Source organism: Mus caroli, unplaced genomic scaffold (genome assembly GCF_978045245.1).
Source record: "Mus caroli unplaced genomic scaffold, Mus_caroli_1 scaffold_6, whole genome shotgun sequence".
Lineage (NCBI taxonomy): Eukaryota > Metazoa > Chordata > Mammalia > Rodentia > Muridae > Mus > Mus caroli.
The window spans coordinates 110657780-110678947 of record NW_028227261.1 but is presented as its reverse complement, the minus strand read 5'-3'; the positions used below and the strand labels follow the sequence as shown (position 1 = coordinate 110678947).

The 21168-nt window shown below is 47.7% G+C and overlaps 1 protein-coding gene across 4 annotated transcripts; it reads left to right on the top strand.

The window, feature by feature from the left end:
* The first annotated feature begins 239 nt into the window (after nucleotides 1–239).
* Clta (clathrin light chain A) lies at nucleotides 240–21017 on the top strand. 4 transcript variants are annotated; one of them, XM_085839335.1, is made up of 7 exons: nucleotides 240–594; nucleotides 6754–6791; nucleotides 7843–7960; nucleotides 13394–13505; nucleotides 18179–18232; nucleotides 19575–19610; nucleotides 20572–21017. In XM_085839335.1, exons 1-7 carry the CDS (start codon nucleotides 378–380, stop codon nucleotides 20741–20743), a joined length of 747 nt encoding a protein of 248 aa, XP_085695461.1. In that variant the 5' UTR covers nucleotides 240–377; the 3' UTR covers nucleotides 20744–21017. The 4 variants fall into 4 exon arrangements, with proteins under 4 accessions (XP_085695461.1, XP_029331798.1, XP_085695462.1 ...); XM_029475938.2 differs by lacking the exon at nucleotides 19575–19610; XM_085839336.1 differs by lacking the exon at nucleotides 18179–18232 and having other exon boundaries at nucleotides 241–594.
* The last annotated feature ends 151 nt before the right edge of the window (nucleotides 21018–21168 follow it).

Here is a 21168-nt window from a genome sequence, read left to right as displayed (position 1 = left end):
AGTAGTCGGAAAGAGCTCACGTCCCTGATGCCCACAAACGGCTGTTCCCCATCACTCCAGCTCCTGATGCTCGGCGACTCCCAGCTTCCCCTAGGGTGGCACTTCCGCTGGCTCTTCTGCTCCCAGTCACGAGTTGTCCCCCAGGGCTCCTCCCCTTTGCCAGCTGATTGGGCAGCTCCCGTCTTCTGATTGGCTGTTCTTTTTGTGGCTCACCAACCCAACCGGATATAGAAGCAGGGTTTCCGCTTCCACCTTCTCCCTCTTCTCGCTCGTCCTCCCGTAGCAGCCGCCAGCACAGTGTCGGCTGCTGGGCGGGGTGTCGGCGGATCGGTCGGTTGGTTTCGGCTTCGGCGTCGCTGCGGTTGAGTTGGGCTGTCATGGCTGAGTTGGATCCATTCGGCGCTCCCGCCGGTGCGCCCGGTGGCCCCGCTCTAGGAAACGGGGTGGCGGGCGCCGGCGAGGAAGACCCGGCCGCGGCCTTCTTGGCGCAGCAAGAGAGTGAGATTGCGGGCATCGAGAACGACGAGGCCTTCGCCATCCTGGACGGCGGCGCCCCCGGGCCGCAGGCACACGGCGAGCCGCCGGGAGGTCCGGGTGAGAGGGCAGCGGCGTTCGGGCGGGAGGACTTGTGGGCACACTCGGGTCGGTGCTCTTACGCGGAACTTGGGCTTCTGGCTGAAGCTTTAGAAGCGCAAAGAGGAAGTGAGACCCCGTCTGGGTCATTGCACGGACCTCCGCTGCTGCAGACTGCCGGCTTCTGAGTGCTGCTGGGCCGGGGCGGAGGGGAGCGCAGATGCACCGACTGTCAGGATCCGGGTCTGTTCTGTCCAACTTTTCACCAAGCACTTGCTGTGCTTGAAGCCTGGTCTCTGAAGCTGCCGCATTGGCGCAGTTTGGCCAGACTTAGAAACATGGCTGAGTCCACTCGGAAATAATTGCTTATTAGGAAAAAGTAAGAATAGTATAAACTTTGGGACACACGTGCAAACAAAAATGTCAATGTAGTTCAGCAGTTAAAGATGTGTAAAACTTTGGATTGTGGGGAGGAAGATAAGGAGTTCATAGAAGATGGGCTGGCTGCGGAGAAAGAAGCTGACCCAGAAGGATAGGTGTTACATTACAAGCATTGCATACATTGTTGAGGGTAGGACTCCTGGCGCTATTCTTTGGAAACAGCTTTGGAAGGAATTAATTGTCTCAGGAAAAGGCAGGGATAGCCCCCTAAGGAGGGGGAGGAGGGGAAGATGAATGTGTAGTGCAGTGTGGGCCTTTCCACAGCAGAGCTCAAGCAAAAGAGACGGGATAGGATGACAGTTTGGCCTTTGGATGGCTTCCTTGTTTGATGCTCAGGATTGTGGTGTGGGAGGAAAGATGGCGTGGAAAAGGCCATTCAGTAGTGAAGGAAGTAGGATATAGCTAGAGAGAGACAATGGCTTTCCATTTACAAGGAAAAAAGCTTGGCACTGTGGACCATCATGCACTTAGGTATTTGGGACATTGGTGCCAGAGGTTCACCACCAGCCTAAGTAACATAGGGGGAACCCTTCACCAAAAATGCAACTTAAAAATATTAAATGGCAGTCTCCGGGCGAGTAAGAATATCTCTACCCTCTGTGACTGTGAGGCAGGTGACCGATGACAGCAAACAGCATGGAGACAGTGAGTGGTGCAGCCTTAGGCTCCCGTGCACCACAGTAATGCTTTGAGTGTATTTGAGGCCAGAGATCACAAATGGCCATTTTAAGCAGGCAGAATATTTTGGGACAGACTTGCTCCTACTTTGCAGCCTCTGGGTTTGTTTATTTAACAAAACCACCCCCCCCCAAAAAAAAAAAAAAACAACCCAGGACATTATGCTAACTCCTAGACAAATCATGCCCCAGCCAGAGCTTCTATGGGAGCCTGTACTGTACCCCAGGTTTGCAGTTTGCAGCAAGCTGCTTGGACAGAACTGGGCCATAACCTAGAGCCGACGTTGACTTTAAGCGGCAGAGGCTGTTTTCTTTGAGTGGGCATTTGCATGAGAACTCCTGAAATTTGCTTTTTAGCCCTATAGAGTCCTTCCTTCATTTAATAGGAAACTGAGTCCTAGAGAGTCATGACTTGGTGAAGAAAACAGCTTTGCCCCGACTCTCCCCTCCCTCAGACTGTGTATACCTCGTTCTGTTGCAGATGTTTTAGCAGGGTGTGCTTGGATGGAAGAAAGGCTTTGTGGGTGTGTCGGGAAGGCAAGAATTGGGAGAAGTAGCGTCCATAGAAGAGTCTATCATTCTACGGGCAGTGTTGTATGTGTTCAGTGTCACATTTGGATCGTGTAAGTGTCTGGTCTATAGTAGGTGCTCATGTGTTTGACAAATAAGTAGGCAGAAAGAGCCCTGCTAGGCAGTTGGGAGGATAAAATGGAGAGGCTGCACAGTTGTGCCTTATTTTTTCAGCAAAGGGAAGGAAAGGGGTGGTTGCTGACTTAGTTCCTGGGAAAGACGTTTTTATGAACTAAGCATTTAACGACTTAATGCCAGCTCCTGACAGTGTGTTGAGGGCAGTAATAGTGTAATCTCAGCACTTCCTTTTGGGAGTTGAAAACTTTCATACTCAACACAGTAGTGGTTGGGATTCAGGCTATCCGGCTGCTTGAGGGTGAGTTTAGGCAATTTATGTAACGACCGTCACGGCCTAGCCTGCTTTCTTCTCTGTTAAGGTACATAATATATACCACACGGTGTTTTAGGATCACATTAATTTGTCTGTGATTGCTTACTGGTGTGTAGTAAGCAGTCAGTGAATTTTAGCTACTGTTTTTCTGGAAGTAGGAAGAGGCGTTAAAAGGCTTGAAGACGGGCTGGAGAGATGGCTCAGCGGTTAAGAGCACCGACTGTTCTTCTAAAGGTCCTGAGTTCAAATCCCAGCAACCACATGGTGGGTCACAACCATCTGTAATGAGATCTGGTGCCCTCTTCTGGTGTGTCTGAAGACAGCTATAGTGTACTTAACAATAAATAAATAAGTCTTTTTTTAAAAAGGCTTGAAGGCTTTGGGGTATACCGAATAAATTGAAAGAGTAGGTGGGAGCTCTGCTTCATGTACTTTCCAGAGGGACAGATTAAAAAAAAAAAAAAAAAAAAAAAAGACGTAAACTTGCTCCCTCTGCAGGGAAAATGCCCACAGGAGATGCCCACAGGTTAAACAGAAGACTGGGCCAAGACATATGTTTTGGGATAGGTAACCAACCCAGTGAAGTGGCTGGGGTAGTCATGAAGAACAGATGGTTAGGAAGGAGGCGGGGCAAGTCAGATATTGAAAACTATCCCTCAGTGGTGGGGGCTGGAGGAGAGGCTATAGAAAGTGTTTATTGGTGGACGACAGAGCATGTGGTCACAAGGCACGGTGTTTCTGACAAGCCGAGAGAGATGAATTAAAGGTTGTTTTCTGGAGGGAGATTAATTTTATTGGTAGAAATGGAAGAAAGAAATTAAAGAGTGTTACACATGATATTTAAATATGCTGTGCATTTACTGCATCCAAACACTCCGTATACCTCTGGATCCATGCAGCATCCGCCAGCGAGGCCGAGGTGTCGCAGGTTTCGGATGAGACCTGATTACTGTGCAAGCTAAGCTGTGTTCTAAGCTAATCCTCGGCTCAGCTAGGATGCAGCCCTAGGTCTGCCTGACTTCACTTGCTGACATAAACATAAGATTAAAGTCGTCTTGCTCCATGGAAACTTTACTCTGCCCTTGGTTATTTTCTTCTTGCGGGGATGGGGTGGTGGTTTGAGACAGGGTCTGTTCCTGTAGTCCTGGAACTTGCTATAAATAAGGCTGGCAGAACTCAAATCACCTGCTTCTGTCTCCGAAGTTCTGGGGCTAAAGCATGTGCTGCTCTGCTTGACGTGGCCTTTGTGGCTTTCTGGACTTCCCTTTTTGGTTTTTTGAGAGAGTTTCTCTGTATAGCCCTGGCTGTACTGGAACTCACTCTGAAGATCAGGCTGGCCTCGAACTCACAGAGATCTGCCTGCCCACCTCTGCCTCCCAAGGGCTGGGATTAAAGGTGTGCCCCACTCTGCCTGCCTTCTTTCTGGACTTCTTAAGATGCCTGAGAAAGTTTTCTGCATCTTTGGTGTTAGTGGAGTTGTCTTAAATCAAAGTCCATAGATATAATTCCTTTGTTTCTGTAGACTGTTCTTTGACTTGGGTCATCTGATTGATGTAAGAATGAGAAGACTATCGAGATGGCTCAGGGGTTAAGATCACTAGCTGCAGTTCCTAGCATCACATGGTAGCTGGAACTCCAGTTTCTGGGGATCTGATTACCTCTTCTTGTCTTTGCAGGCAATGTATACACGGTGGCATGCACATACATACAGGCAAAGCACCCATACGCATTCATAAGTCTTTAGAATGTCAGAATAATGTAATATCTAGTAAAGAGCTCAAAGCATGTGCCGGGCCAGGATGACTCCTCAGACCCAAAGGGCAGGCTGCCAGTAGTTTAGGAGTATGGGGTGTGCAGTGCTCTGGTTTTATTAGAGAGTAGTGGCCAAAGTCTTCTTTTGGCGCTGTCCCTAGGCTGAACTATATTAAGTGTGCTCGCTGTAATCCATTAACCATACTGTAGGGCTGGTCAGGCCAGCCATCGGAGGCTCTGGGCTTGAAAAGTATCTCGCTTTTCTACCTTACACAAAAACAGATTCCAGGTGAGACAGATTTTTTTTTTTTTTTTTTTTTTTTTTTTTTGGTTTTTCGAGACAGGGTTTCTCTGTGTAGCCCTGGCTATCCTGGAACTCACTCTGTAGACCAGGCTGGCCTCGAACTCAGAAATCCGCCTGCCTCTGCCTCCCAAGTGCTGGGATTAAAGGCGTGCGCCACCACACCCGGCGAGACAGATATTTTTTAAAGTACCAGCAGAAGGCCAGTGAGATGGCTCAGTGGGCGAAAGCCCCCCACCCCCCCCAAACCTGATGGCTTAAATAAAGTGTAATTAGTTCGTCCTTCCTTCCTTCCTTCCTTCCTTCTTTCCTTCCTTCCTCCGAGACAGAGTTTCTCTGTATAACCCTGGCTGTCCTGGAACTCACTTTGTAGACCAGGCTGGCCTCGAACTCAGAAATCTGCCTGCCTCTGCCTCCCGAGTGCTGGGATAAAGGCATGCGCCACCATGCCCTGCGTATAATTAGTTTTAAAAGAAAAAAAGATACTGTTGTGGGATAGCCTGTGCAGAAGCCACAGAGTAACAGTTGGTAACATTTGCAGACAAATTGAATTGAAACTCTCAGGGTTAAATGTCATAAACCAAGTTGAAAACCAATATGGGGTGTTGGGATGTAGCTCAATTGGTAGAGTGCTTGCTTAATATGCATGAAGCCCTGGGTTCAATTCCCAGTACCATGTAAACTGTCTTATACGGTGGTGTAGGCCTGTATTCCCAGCACTTGGGAAGGGAGGCAGAGTATTACAAGTTTGAGGTCATTCTCACCAACATGATGTTTTTCCATGATGTTTGAAGACAGCCTGGGCTACAGTGAAAGCCTGTGTCAATTAAGCACGCGTGCGCAAATGATGAACGTAGGAGATGGCTCAAACCCTGCACAAGCGAGACCCTGAGTTAGATTCCCAAGTACTCATGTGAAATCTGGCTGCTGTGGTAGATGCCTGTAAGCCCAGAGTTGAGAGGAGACAGGATCCCTGGTGCTTGCTGGCCAACCAGCAGACCATGTCTTTAAAAATAAGGTTGAAGTCACTTGGGGGAAGATATCCAATGAGAACCCCTGAGCTCCACGTGCATGCACAGGTGCACAGAGAGGCGCCTGGGGAGGGAGGTGAACAAAATGGGGAAATACTTGCAGTATTATAGATTTATTAATAAAGAGAATTTCGAGATCAGAAGACAGTAAAGACAGGCAGATCTCAGACAGTTGAATAAAGAAGAAAGTCAGATGTCAGACGCCTTGTTGTCTCACTTGGAAGAGGAACCTTCAAAGTCATACATACCCTGTGGCCTGGCAATTCTTCAACAAGAAATTCATCAAAGGACTACACCAGCCAGATACTTTTATTCACTGTTAGGAACCTTTGTTAGAATTATTAGGCTATATGCCACCTACCTTTAGTTTCTTTCTGTATGGTTCAGCCTGGAATTTGCCCAGGCTGGCCTCACAACCCTTGATCTCCTGCCTCAGCTTCTGAGTGCTGGCACTACAGGCATGTATGAACACAGATAGTTCATATCCACACCCTGGCCCCTGTGTGTGTGCAGGTCAGAGCAAGCTTGCAGGAGTCCTGTTCTACTGTTTGGGTCACAGGGAGTGGACTCAGGGTGTCAGGCAATTTTTTTTTAATTGTGTATATGAGCGTTTTGCCTGTGTGCATGTTTCTGCACCATTAGGGTGCCTGGTACCCATGGAGACAGAAGGAGAGCATTGGATCTCCTAGAACTGGAGTTACAGATGGTTTTAAGCTGCCCTGTGGGTGCTGGGAATCAAACCTGCATCCTCAGAGGGCCTCCAGTGCTCTTACACTGTGCCATCTTTCCGGCTCCCTTCCCCCACCAAAGTATTTTGCCTTTTGATCCTAGGGCCTCTCTGAGGCATGCAGGCTAGGTAGGCTGTCTTGCCATTGAGCTATGCTCTAGCACTGCTGTCACTTCTTACAGGCTATTCAGTAGCTCCTAGTTGCTGCAGCACACAATATTGTATTCTCGTATATAATCCTTAATCCTTAAGTAGCCCTGATTGACTTGCTGAAATCTTATGTCTTACAGATGCTGTTGACGGAGTGATGAATGGTGAATACTACCAGGTACAGAGTGCTCTTAACTATATTAAATAACAGTAAACTAGAGCCTTAACTGTGATTTGAACTGACTGACCTAAAAGAGACCCCAGCGCTGGTGCACTGTCTGCCAGAGTAGGCAGTGGGTGGCAGTGGTGGTAAGAGCTTTTTGAAAAAAAATTAGAATTTGAAACGATGATCATCAGCCTCAATTTAAGCACTATGTGCCCTATGCCATATCCAGCACTATAGAAGTCACTGGGAACAGTGTGGGCCTGGCTGTCCTGGGATTCACTAGGAGACCAGGCTAGGCTGCCTCACAGTTTAACTTGCCTCTGCCTCACAGTTTAACTTGCCTCTGCCTCCTGAGAGCTGGGATCCACCACTAAGCCTGGCTTTAACTTTAACGCTCTTTCTTTTTGTTAGAGTCTAATAAGGTCAAGCTGGTAATAAACGCCAGTTGGCCACATAGTATAATTCTCAAATCAGTTTGCAGCTATGAGGTTTTGTCAATGTGTTATTAGGTCTCAAGTCTTTACTCACTACAGAAAAGCATCCCTGCCCTCTGACTCATGGTCGTCTGCAGTTTTTGATCCTTCCCTGATTTGACTATAGTTGCTATACATTTTCTTTTGAATTCTTTCTTAAAATGTACCGTTTGGTTAGATGGCATTCAGTGACTGTCTCCTGCATGGTACAATGTCACTTGAAGCCTTAGGCTCTAGGCTTGGCTTTGTTACTTTGAAGGTAGCGCATATCTCTGTCGAGTGAGGAGAGAGACCGATCGCAGTGTCCTACTGTGTCCCTTACACATCCAGCCTCAGCTTTCCTGTCACCCACTTGTGTCCCACTTTTTAACAGATAGCAGCTAGTCTGCCTCCCTTCTGAGAGTGCAAGGACCCAGCTCGGTGATGCTGTAATGCAGGGAGCGCTGGTGGCTTGTCGGGTTCTCCTGTTGCGTTAAGAGTCCTCCTTTAACATTTTACACAGCCTCGCTATGTGACCTGTTCTACTCTCAGGAAGAACATTTCAGAAAGGACCGGGGTACTGATAGAGTGTGTAATTGTTTTGTGTTAAGGAGAGCAATGGTCCAACAGACAGTTACGCAGCCATTTCAGAAGTGGATCGATTGCAATCAGAGCCTGAAAGTATCCGTAAGTGGAGAGAAGAGCAAACAGAGCGCCTGGAAGCCCTCGGTAAGGAATCCCTTTTTGCCTTCGGGTGTCTGTTTTCAGTAGAGTAGCTGACCTGGCCTGTATTCTCATCCCTCGGAAGCGTGCATCAGCCCTAGTGTTTCTGATCGGTCTTGAGGAGGTTTTATTTTTCAGACTAAAGGTCGCAAGACCACTGGCAAGGCTATACTTCATCATAGGCTATTGCATGAAGAACACAGGAGTATAGGGAAGTGTCTTCTCTAGGAAGAGCCCTGGATTTGAGGTGAAAGGCTCAGTTCAAGATTCCACTTTGCTGACTGTGGGGGCACCTGGTTCCCATCTTTCATTCTGTCATCATCTGAGAGGAAGTCAGTGTTACTGACCTAGAGCTGAGTGCTGTTATAAGGGTATATGGGAACTTGAAGTACTGTTCATTTGAGCGACACTGATGGTTCATTTGTCATTTAAAAGATGAATCTAATGTTAGGAAATGTGTTCGTAACTTTGCATTGCTGTGACATCATAGTGGAGAGACTCAACTTAAGGAAGAAGGTTTGATTTGGCTCATAGTTTCAGAAAAGGGCTCCTGGCTCTATGATTTTTAGGTCTGACAAGATAGAAACATCCTGGCAGAACAGACAAAGGACATTGTTACCTCAAGGCAGATAGGAAACAGAGGACCCAGGGGCTAAGGACGTCATTTACCTTCAGAAGGACTCTCAGCAGCCACCACTTCATACAAGCTCCCCTTTGTCTGTTACCACATCTCCCAGTGGTCCATTCTGTTGTGAATCAGCCATGGATCTACCCATCAATTAGGTTGGATCTCTTGTAGTCTAGTCACTTCCCAACAAATAGCACAGTGAGCTTTTTTTTTTTTTTTTTAAGGTTTATAGTTAAATTTATGTGTATGAATGTTTTAGCAGCATGTATGTCTGTCATGTGTCTGGTACCTGCAGAGGTCAGAAGAGAGTGTGGGATCCCCTGCACCTGGAGGTATGGATGCTTGTGAGCCATTATGTGGATGCTGGTCTTCTAAAGTCCTGAATCTTTTCTCAAGCTCCCTACATGAGTCTTTTAGGGGGTCCTAGCCTATCGTATCCAAATCATAACAGGAATCCTGGACTTCTTTTCTTAGCCTGACTGTTCCTATAAGGTAAGGGTTTTTTTTGCATTAAAAAAAATATTTATTTTTATTTTATGTGCATTGATGGTTTTTGACTGCATGTATGTCTGTGTGAGGGTGTCAGATCCCCTGGGACAGGAGTTACAGACAGTTGTGAGCTGCCATGTGGGTATTGGGAATTGAACCCAGGTCCTCTGGAAGAGCAGCCAGGGCTCCTAGCTGCTGAGCCCTCTCTCCAGCTCCCTTTTGCATTTTTGTGAGTAAAGGTATTGAGGATTATAAGTAGATTGTTTGAAGCACACAGCTAAGAAGTGGTAAAAACAAATGTGAGTTTGTCTGCTGTGCTTCGGGATCCACATCCATCCCACCAGCCACACTGCTTCCTAAGTGCATCCGTGTGCATGGCCATCTCGCCGGGCGGGCCAGGCCCTGCTTTGGCATCAGCTTCTGGTAGAATTGTATACCTTAATGTCACCTATTCTTTCAAGATGAGGGAAGCCTGCTGTGACAGTGTGAGGAGGTGACCAATAGCATCTCTTTGTAGTCCTGCCTGCCTTGGCCTGCTGAGTGCTGAGAGTAAAGGCGTATGCTACAGTGCCAGCTCTTAATAGCTTTCATTTAGTTAGAGTGTGCATCTCTATGTGTGGGCTTCATTTATTTTTAGATTTGTTTATTATATTTTGTGTGCCTTAGTGTTTTGTTTACATACACACACCAGTGGTGCCTGGTGCCTTCAGAGGCCAGAAGAGGGTTTGAGATGCCTTGGAACCAATATAGATGGTTGAGAGCCACCATGTGGGTGCTAAGAACCTAACCTGGGTGCTCTGTAAGAGCAACAAATGCTCCTAACTGCTGGGGCCTCTCCATCATCCCTGTGTGGTGTATAGAGAGATGTGCACATCCTCCTTCTGTTTTGGCTGGTTAGTTCTAACATACAGGTGTAACTCCTACAAGTAGTGAAGTTTTCATGTACTTATGCCAGTATTCTCCCAGACTCTACCTGATGAAACATGGCTCCTTAGGTTTCAGATGGGGTAACTGACTCCTAGAAGTAGGGAGAGACCTTGTCCAAATAACCTAGCCAGTCAGTGCCAGACCTTTTATCCCTAGTTTCAAAACAGAGTGACCCTGAATAGCAGTAACTAAATGTCTCTTCCTAGGTAGAGATGCTTGGTATCTATGCCTTTGGCCAGTTTGTTTGTGGTAATACACAGTATAGTAGCCCTGACCGTATGTGGGTACTCAAGTACTTGCACCTGAATTCAGAAGCTGAGTTTTAAGCTTTGCTTATGTTTAGTAAGCTTACACTCCAGTGGCCACGTGTGGCTGGAAGCTCCTGTATTGGAGAGCGTCCTTGCACACAGGATGACAGGGCTTAGCAGCTGTGCTTGTTTGCTTGCTCTTTGTCTGTCTTTAGTGACGGCTTGGAGGCAGAGTTTGTCTCCCAGAAAGAGTACATTTTGGTGGTAGGAAACGTCTTCTTTCTTTTTTTTAACCACCAAGTTTGTGTTTGGAGCAACTCTTTGAAGAATTTTCCTAACCAGGGCTCCCTCACCCAGCTCCACCACAGAGTCTCCTAGTGTAGCCCTATTTGGCCTGAGATTTGTTGTGCATACCAAACTGGCTTTAAACTTAACAGCTTCCTGGGCACAGAGATTACAGATACGCATCCCCAGTCCCAACTCAAGATGGCCACTTCAGGGAAAGTCGAACATTTGGTCTTGTATTGCAGTCAGTGTTTGTTGGCAGTTGGGGTTTCACCCTTTTTTTTTTTTTTTTCTGTAAGAACTGAGAGAGCACGCGCCGGTGGCCGTGGTCTCAGATGGCTCCTATAAGGAGTGGTGAGGCTGGCTGCCTGGGGAGGAAGGCTCCCCCGTCAGTGTGCCTCGCTCTCAGGAGGCTCCTTCCTTCCCGCTCCAGCTCGTGCTGTTAGAGCTGTGTCCCATCAGGCTGAACAGTAAGGACTCTCAGTTACTTCTGCTAGCACATAGTGAATCTGTAAGCCAGCAGACAGACAGGCAGCCTGGGTTTTATACTGCATACACTGTTACTTACAGATGATTGCCCATTTTACTTCAGTTAGACTGATCCTAACATTTAATGAAAAATACATACGCTGGCTATGGTGATACCCCCTCTAGTAATTGGGAAACATACAAGTTTGAGGCCAGTTTGAGCTATACAGCAAGTCCATTTTGGGCCATGTAATGAAACTTGAGATAAGAAAGACTTTTTTTTTTTTTTTTTTTTTTTTAAAGACACGGTCTCTATTGTGTATCTCTTGTTTCTCTGGCTGTCCTGGAACTTGATACTTAGATCAGACTGCCTCAAATTTACAGAGAACCATCTGCCTCTGCCTACTAGTTCTGGGACTAAAGGTGTGTGCTGTCATGCCTAGCCCTAACAAAAAATAACTTTAATGATTGTTAGAATACATAGAATATAGTCTAATCAAAAGGCAATTAAAGTTTTAAACATTTCAAGGTTCTACTGTGGAACCCAGGATTGGGCTTGGGTCATCAGGCTTGCATGGCAAGTGCTTCTACCACAGGGCCATCTTGTCAGCCACAAAAGGGCTGCGATTGGGAGGTAGTCCACTTTGATTTGGGTTTGGTAGTAGGTTTTATTTCATTGAAGCTCATGTGGCCTCCTCAACTTTGAGAATCGATAGTTTATCCTCTGCCCCGTGTGTGTCATGGACAAGACCATCAGAAATCCTCTGCCAGTGTGTCAGACGCTTTAGTGGAAACCCCACGTAGACGGGTCTCATGTGAGCGCCAGGCCGTTTTCGCTGAGTTAAACAACAGAGGAGAGTCTGTAACATCAGGACACTTGAAGGCGACTCCCACGGGTGCCCAGGAACGCTCTTGCTTCTTCAGACCAGTCTTTACTTGATGCCACCCCGCTTTCACTCTCCGTCTTCAAGATGCTAATTACAGGGTGGGCTGCCTCTGCATTCCTGGTGGCCTTGATGGTTATATAATCATGTGGTTATTTCCAGGCTCGCCTACTGAGGGAAGTCAAGTATGAGCTTGAGAGCAGACCAGGTCTTTGTTCTCCCCTTATCCAGGGCAAGTTCACTCAACTTTTTGAGGTTTTTTTTCCCCTCCCTCACTGCTGAAAATGAACCTAAAATGTGTCTTCTTGGGAGTATTGTAAAGATTGAAATATATGTAAATCACAGGCCACAGAGGATGCCCTGAGAGCATGTCTGACTGTTAGAGTGACTCGCGGTGCCGCTGGCATGATCATGCATCCCTACCTTTGTGACGGGTGATCTTCAACCAAACCTTCACATGGGAGTTGGAAAGATGGCTTGGAAGTTAAGAGCACTGGCTGCTCCTGCAGAGGACCCAGGCTGAGTTTCTAGCACCCACAGAGCAGCTCACAACTGTCTGTAACTCCATCTCACAGGTTCTCATGCCTCTGGCCTCTGGGACCTGCATATGTGCCTGATTGTGTATGAGTGTATGTACACACACCAAAAAAAATAGTTTCCAAAGGAGAAATGTTTGAGAATCCAGGCTAGCAAACCTACATATGTGACTTTTCTGAACCTGCAGTCTTGAGCCTTTCGGCGATTGTTAAACAGTGATCCTGTGTCCTTGGCCCCTGCAGCTCCCTCCATCCCTGTTTTCTTTCCATTAGCTCTGACTTGTGAGTCATTTCTACCTCTGCTAATTTTACTGTTAGTTTCCTGCCTCGCACAAGAGTTTCCACCGTATTTATAGTTAGGGGAGTAACTTTGTGTTGTTTAAAAATGTGAGTGGTTACATTAGGGGTGTGGACCATGTTCATTTCTAGAAGAGTTAGGCGCATCTGTTGATTCGTGGGAGAGTACTTGCCCAGCATGCTCACAGTCCTGAAGTCAGTCTCCAGCAATACAAACCAGGGCATAGTCATATATTTCTGTAGACTAGCATTCAGAGGGGGAAGCAAGAGGCAGAAGTTCAAGGTTTTCACCAGTGTCATAGGTTTAGGGTCATCCTGGGCTACATGAAACACTGGCTCAGAAAAAGGAAAAAGTTGTATGTGTGCCTGTGCACCATGTTTGGAGTACCTATAGAGGCCAGAAGAGGGTATTGGACCCCCTGGAGCTGGACTTAATGATGGTTGTAAGCTTCCGTGGGATGTGGGTGCTGGGGATGGAACCCTGGCCCTCTGAAAGAGGAGCCACTGCTCTTAACTCATGAGCTACCTCCCATCACTTTTTCCCTGGCATATACATATATGCTCAGACATTCTGATAGCTCTGTAAATTCAGTAGGACCAAAACATTACACGTTGAAATGAACTTACTTCTGCTTTCCCTCAGTTGTATTCCTCTCTCTCTCTCTGTCTCTTACAAGATGCCAATTCTCGGAAGCAAGAAGCGGAGTGGAAAGAAAAGGCGATAAAGGAGCTGGAAGAGTGGTACGCGAGGCAGGATGAGCAGCTACAGAAGACAAAGGCAAACAACAGGTTGGACCTTTCTCTGAAACTGAGTCAGATCCATTTGAGAACCCAGTCCAGGTTCCTGGCTGTGCCTGCCTTCTTAGAAAGGCCTTGGGGATCTGGAAGAAACTGCTAGAAACAGAGGCTGCAAGTCTTCTGGGTCTTGTGAGCAAAATTCAACTTGGATTGAGTTTGGCTCTTAAACTGGGCCTGGTTTCATCAACTGTAATGGCAAGATCTGGGAAGGTAGGCCCTGGAGCCCTGAGATGAAAGGTCGGCTGCAGAGGCTCCTTACTTGGGAGAGAATTACAGACTAAGTATACAGATCCCCTAAATGTAGCCCTGCCCTCCTAAAGAGGCTTTCTGAAGTCCGTTCTTAGCATGGACATGCTCTGTAATTAGGTAGTTCAGGATGTCCCAGCATGGACTGCAGGATTAAGGCTTCACCGACGACTGCCTGTGCTTAGGAAGCTCTGGGCTCATAAACATGCTTTTTAAAAGAAGGGCTGGAGAGATGGTTCAGCAGTTAAGAGCACTGACTGCTCTTTCTGAGGTCTTGGGTTCAATTCCCAGCAACCACATAGTGGCTCATAACCATCTGTAATACAATCCAATGCCCTCTTCTAGTGTGTCTGAAGGTAGCTACAGTGTGCTCTTACACACACACACACATTACACTTACTGAAAGTTAATGCTGCGGGGAGAGAATACCCCTTCTCCTATCATTACCAAACAGTAGCTGTGGTGTGCACTCATTTCTTGGAGGTAGCCTAGGGAGATACTCAGAGTATAGCTCCCTGCCACAGGCAGATTAACTTTCTGCTGGATTCAGAGCCACCCACCTTTTACCACGTAGGAGGCATGCCACTCATTTCATTGTTTAAAAAAAAAAGACAAAAACAGAGCCCAAGGCAGACTGGGCCTTAGGTTATTCACTGTGGGCTGGGTCTGGCATTTCGGGGGCAGCTCTTAGAAGGAGATCTGTCAGAAAATATAGCCAGCTGCTGCCATTGTGAAACAACTGTGACAGAATAAGTGGGTTCTTGTTAAGACAGGCCTTTAAAACTCCCCGTGTTTCTTGATCATCTTTGACATTGTCCTTTGATGCCAAGCCTAGGCCTCTCAACCTGGACATTTCTCTGAGGGGTGTATTCTAAGACGGTGCCTTTCAGGTTCCATTTGAGTAAGGTGGGAAGGACTTTGGTCAGGGTCAATTGCCATCCGGCCACCCAGAGCCTCTGTGCTGATGTGAAGTGTGAAATGTGAAATGCCAGGCTCCTCCGTTCTTGCCACCTCTAGATGATTCCCCTTCAGGATCAGGTGTGGCTCTGCAGTAAAGAACAATGTTGCAGTGGGGAGTACACCCCAGCAAAAGTGCCTCAGCACCGCTCCACTCTGGAGGCCCTGGGGCAAGTCCACTAATTCTTCCTGCATCGAGTCCCATGGCTTCAGCAACTTGACAAATAGACCTTCAAGCTTAATAATGAAGACATTGGGGACAGGCTTTCTATTGCACAAGTTTGTGCTTACTCCCTTTATTTAAAGGAATACCCCATTGTCTATTAGAGGAACTTAACCTTAGAGGGTGAGGTTCTGAGCATGTAGTCAGATTGCAGTACTTTAGTTTACTCGGAATTGTAGAATGTGGAGTTGCCTGACCCTCCCTAGTTTCTGATTTGGTTTTTCGAGACAGGGTTTTTCTGTGTATCCCTGGCTGTCCTGGAACTCAACTCTGTAGACCAGGCTGGCCTCGAACTCAGAAATCAGCCTGCCTCTGCCTCCCAGGTTCTGGGGTTAAAGGTGTGCATCACCACTGCCTGACCTCCCTAGTTTCAGAGAGAGGAGATTTCTTATGGAGTGTTAACACATGGATGTCGGAAACCTGCTGAGTCTGCCTTAGAAAAGCTGCTCACAGCTCAGGTCTGCGTGCATAAGGTTAGGGGATGCTAACCACCACCCCCACATCCTAGCACAGAAGATACCTTTTCTACTCTTTAGTCCTGTAGATTTTGTTTTTTGTTTTTGTTGTTTTATTTTTGAGACAGTCTTTTCTGTGTAATCCTGGTGGCTGGCATCAAATTCAGAGAGATCCTCCTGCCTCTGCCTCCCAAGTGCTGGAATTAAAGGCCTGTACCACCACTGCCTGCCTTCCAGTGATTTCTTTAGAGGATGGTGGTTAGGAGAATTTATAAATCATTTGAGGTGCTAGGAATGAAGTTCTGTGATGCAGGACTTTGTGTTAAATCCTCAAAATGACACAGGGAAGGAGGGGTATCAGCCAAGCCATGGGTGGTACCACACTACTATAATCAGATGCTCTGAAGGTTGAGACAGAAAGGAGGCTAACCTGGAACATAGAGACCTATTCTGAAATAAAACAAAACCCCTCACCACTTGGGAGCACATCCAGGCCAGGTCCTCCTGAGTGAGGTGAGGAGGAGTCAGCAGAAGGGTAGGGGCATCGTGGTGGTGGTGTTTGGTTCCCATGTAGCCGGTACTGTGTTGTCTATGCCAAACCTTATCTTTTACCCCAAGTTAGGGCCTACCTGTTATTGCACCAGAGCGTGAGTCATTCAGTTGTGGCCTATGAGAAAGAATTCCCTTTTCAGAGACTCAGAACGGTGGAAGTCTCCTGCAGTTCATCCTTGGGGGACAACTCTACAACATTTCCCTTCCCAAGCAAGAAGAGAAGCATTCCCCTTGTTAGAGGCCTCTCGTGTTAGGACTTTCAGCTCTAACCAAAACCATTTAAGGAATTAAGTCCATTATTCTTAGCAGTGGTAGACTTCCTTTTCCATGCCCACTGTAGAGCTATTTATAGAATGGAGTTCTGAATTGTTATTTTAGGCCTTTGGTCAGGCATTCCTCTCCCCGGTTCAGGCTTCCCTGAGCCCTGACAGGTGCTGATTCCACGTCAGCCTTACCCTGGGAGGAGAGCAGACAGGTGGGGCGCCTGTGCACTAGTGTCTCTAATTTTGTCCTTCAGAGGCCCTGCTTGTCTTAGAGACAAGCTCTTTATTCTTGGGGCCAATAGTTAAGAGGCAGGGCCTCACCAAGGCCTTTGTTGTGAAGTGATGCCCTGAGGGGAGGCAGGAGACCTTTCTTCTCCCCCAGTGAGAGCACAGCAGCATAAATGGATTAGGCTAAGCCTTCTGTAAACTAAAGGGATTAGGGTGTAGAGCTGCCTGCCCTTCTGTGCCTCCCACGCGCCTGACTGACTCACCCGCAGCTTGAGTCCCTGAGTTACAACCAGGCTGCTCCTTTTGCTTTCTTTCCATCTCCACAGATCTATCCTCTGTGTAGAGAATTAGGAAAGAATGAAGGGTATGTGTGTATTTTAAAAGTAAACTAAAACCTCTGGAGGTCTAGTTCAGTTAGTCGATTGCATGGCCTGTGTGAGGCCCTGGGCTTGGTCCGCAGCACTGCCTGAAGGGGATCCTCACGATCCCAGCATTCCTAAGATTGGGGGCGAGAGGTAGGAGACCTAGAACATCAAGGGCATCCTCAGTTACCTGTCAAGTTTAAGGCTAGCCTGGGCTACATGAGGCCTCGTATCAAAATGAAATAAATAGAAACTAGGATATATGTTACTAGAATTTGCTTTCAGATAAATGTGTGTGTAAGCTGATGAGTGACCTGATTGTCCTTTAAATGGCCTTCCAGCCAATGTCTGCCTCCTCAATTTTGGGAGGCCAGGACTACAAAGTGAGATCCTGTCTCACAAAACAAAATTTTCCTGTTTTGTTTTTTGTTGTTGTTTGTTTGTTTTTTGTTTTTTTAAATCCTAAAACAATATAGCAAAGGACAAGCGGAGACTTGGCAGGGTTATTCCCAGTGTGCCTGTGCCCTGGTTAGTCACATCCTGCACCTCCCCGCCCCACCCCTCCCGCCCCGAGTATATAAGGACTTGGTGAGGTCAGGATTTTAAGCTACACTTTGTCAAAAGCCCAGACTGGCATGTGTCTAGAAACTGTCCTGGCTTCCTGAGCAGACACGGAACCCTGGGGCCCAAACTAGCTTCCATTTCCCCAGAGCACTTACCCCAGCCTCTTCTACGTCTAAGGCCGGCACTGTGCAACGGCCAGGGGTTTTTTATTCCACCAAACAAGTGTGGGAAAGCAGTGGTTGGGTCCAAGATTTGGGATTAAATCTTTGGGGCTGTGCCCATCTGTTGGCTGGTAGTAGTCATACCCAGTGATAATTCCTGAGGCTGGCAGAAAGTCAGCATGGCACCCTGAGCTGGCAAACGTTAGTGTATAGTGAGGAAAACTAGTGTATAGTGAGGAAAGGCACTGCGATCCACACTGCCACTGGGTGACCAAGTCTTCATCGCTGAGCCTCAGTCACCTTGCCTGGGAGGAGGGCGAGGACACCGTCAGCCACGGTGCTGACTAACGGTTGCCGTGTGTGGAATGGCATGTAGCCCATAACAGAGTGCTTACTAAAGGGTGTCGCCGGTGAAGCCCCAAGCTGACGCTGCAGTGCTCTCCTGTGGCGGGCACCAGGCAGGCCAGTTTCCAAGATGCCCCTCTCTGTGCACTGGAGTGCCCACCGCTGGAAGGCCCTGGGTCTGACGGAGCCCGGGAGCAGCTCCCCGGGGGCTGTCAGGTGCAATACTGTGGGGTTTAGATGTTTCTGCTTCTCAATGTTCTCTCTTTTTTCCTGCCTGCTTGCCTGCCTTTGGACTTCTTGCTGTCTAGGGTGGCAGACGAAGCTTTCTACAAACAACCCTTCGCTGACCTGATTGGTTATGTGTATGTTGCAAAACTAATTCCTTTTCTTGTTTTGATTCTTTCTGCTTAGAGTTAATGCTCCTTTTTGTCACGAGTTGCTTTGCTTTTTAAATCTTTCACATTGGCTCTGTGGGGCTGCTTGAGAGTTGATAAGCTAGATATGACCGCTGTTAATCTTGCACAACTGTCACCCCCTGCTCTCCCTGTGGCCATTTGCATACTGGAGGTCCTGGAGGGAAGCAAGCTTCCATGGTCTCTCTGGGAAGGGTTTCTTTTGGGCTTAGGTGGGTCTGACCATTTGCTGGTGCTGCCAGCTTCCAGGCCCTGCTGCCTGCCTGTCTGCCCCTACGGAGCCGGCGGTGACCTAAGATGTTGGGGCCATGGTCTGCAGCACCATATTACCAGAGTCAGAGCCGGGGCGCAGGAGGTGGAGGCTCTGCCTTGCCAATTCCTGATCCGTAAAGAACGTGAAGTGTCACTCACTCAGGCAGCGTGGGTATCTGACACTGTTTCCCTGGTCTTAGATAGCAGAAATTGCTATTTTAGTGGCTAGCTTCTGGTGCCCTGTCCTCTTGCCCAGCACAGAGCCTCCCTAGTGAAGTCAAGATACTCAGAACTGTCCAGTAAACTACTGCAGTTTTCTCCCCCAGAAAGGTACTTTCTCTAGCAAAGCTTTTTTGTTTTTAGTAAAGATCCTTGTTAGTGAACATAGTATTGCCGAGGACTGGGAATAGTCCTGTTTCCTTCTTATGACAGAACTAGGAGGGAAAAGGAACAGCTACTTGGGGAAGGTGGTAGACAGAGTCTCTTGGGGCCCATGACCCTGGGATGGCCACCTCATTAGACAGCAGAGCTGGGTTTCCTGGGCCCCAGGTGACTTTGCAGTGAAACTTGTGAAATGCTGGACTTACAGGTGGTAACTTTTGGAAGTTACCTTTGGGCTGTTGTTCCAGCCAGTTAGTTCCCACAGGGCGGGCTGATCCCCATGAGAAAGACTGTTGGAGTGGCATCCTGCCAAAAAGCAGCTCACATTAGCTCTCCTGCCAGGGTCTTCCCTGAGTGGCTCCAGACACCTGACTGGAGAGAAAATGGCAGACTGTTGGCTAAGCTGGTGAATGTCCTAACAACCCCTTCCAGAAGTTGACTTTTACACATTCTCTGGAGTAGAGAAATGGAGACTGGAAAAGTTGAGTCTGGGCTTGCTGGACAGCAGGGTGGCCCGCCAAAGGCAGCTGCACGCTCCCAGGCCAAGAAAGACTGGCAAGGGCATGTCTAGCTTACTGACCATCTGCATTGAGCCATTCTCATTTTCTATATCTGACCTAAAGTTTCTCCTGTTTCTTTTCTTCTCTTCACCTTTAAGCACAAACATAAGCCATCCTTGCTACAGCCTAGAACAGTTAAGTAAACCTTTCTCACTGCCCTAACTGTGTGTGCCATGAAGTCGCAGTGTTGTAGTGGCTCTGGGCTTCAGCAGTGTTTGCCACGGCCATCCCTGTGATAGTGCCACCCTCTGTCCCCACAGACCGGTCATCTCCATTGCTTTTGCTTTGCCCGTGATGCTTGTTGGAGTAGCTGAAGTCCATCGTGTCTTTCCCACTTCTCCCACGTGCCTTTGGGCTGTTGTTCCAGCCAGTTAGTTCCCACAGGGCGGGCTGATCCCCATGAGAAAGACTGTTGGAGTGGCATCCTGCCAAAAAGCAGCTCACATTAGCTCTCCTGCCAGGGTCTTCCCTGAGTGGCTCCAGACACCTGACTGGAGAGAAAATGGCAGACTGTTGGCTAAGCTGGTGAATGTCCTAACAACCCCTTCCAGAATGGCTTCAGTGTGGTGCCTGCTAGCATGGGTGCTTGGTCTTGAATACCTTCTGCTCTGCCCTGTTTCTCTCCAGCCTTAGGAGTGAGTTTGAGGCTATGATGCAGTGACCCGAGGGCTTTTTAGAAGTCTTAATTCCCTTGAACCTCAGTATGGCCCAGCACAAGCTACTCTGCAAGCCCTTGATCAGCTTGCTGCTTAGTTCTTGTTCAGAAAAGCAGTTTGTAGTTGGCCAAGGAGTTGCTTTTTCATGCTCTGATGAGCAAAGCCAGTCATAGAGAGAGACCAAGCCCTGAACCTAACCTGTACCCGCCATTTCACACAGCAGCCTGGGTGCCTGTATCTAGGAGAGCTGGCCACATCTGCCCTTGCTTCTGACCTGAGCTAGGGGCCAATGCTCTCTGGAAAACCAGAATGCCACTAAGTCAGAAGTCACTTACTTTGTAGCAAGTTATAGCAAGACAGCCACCAGATTGCTCGAAGGCTTTTGTTTTGTTTTGTTTTGTTTTTACATTAAACCAACATGTTGTATTATTGCTTCCAGGGCAGCAGAAGAAGCCTTTGTAAACGACATTGACGAGTCATCCCCGGGCACTGAGTGGGAGCGGGTGGCCCGCCTGTGTGACTTTAACCCCAAGTCCAGCAAACAGGCCAAAGATGTCTCTCGCATGCGCTCAGTCCTCATCTCCCTGAAGCAGGCCCCCCTGGTGCACTGAAGAGCCACCCTGTGGAAACACTACGTCTACAATATCTTAATCCTACTCAGTGAAGCTGTTCACGTAATTGGATTAATTATGTTGAGTTCTTTTGGACCAAACCTTTTGTCTTTAGAGTTGATCATTGTTTGTGATTGCATGTTTCCTTCAACTGTGTTCTCCCTGGCATTCAGAGACGAGAGAGGAAGAGGAAGGGAGAGAAGCTCCCGACAGTAGCCTCAACCTGTGCTTTTGTGCATTATTCTGAGAATAAATTTCTGTTTCAAACAATGTATACATGAAGCATCTTTAATTGATCTGAAAATGGTCTTGCAGCTTGGGGCAGGCTTAAAAGGGTGAGCGATTCTCATTGATTTCTGGGGCTGAGAAGGCACAGCCACCGAGTGCCCACCGCTCTGAACTATAGGAACTCCATATTTCTGGTG

Excerpts from the sequence above, each read along its gene's own strand:
- Clta (XM_085839335.1), top strand. The coding sequence starts at position 378 with ATGGCTGAGTTGGATCCATTCGGCGCTCCCGCCGGTGCGCCCGGTGGC. Across the intron at positions 6,792-7,842 it reads TGAATGGTGAATACTACCAG|GAGAGCAATGGTCCAACAGA; the intron begins GTACAGAGTGCT and ends TTTTGTGTTAAG. Across the intron at positions 18,233-19,574 it reads GCTGACCTGATTGGTTATGT|CACAAACATAAGCCATCCTT; the intron begins GTATGTTGCAAA and ends TTCACCTTTAAG.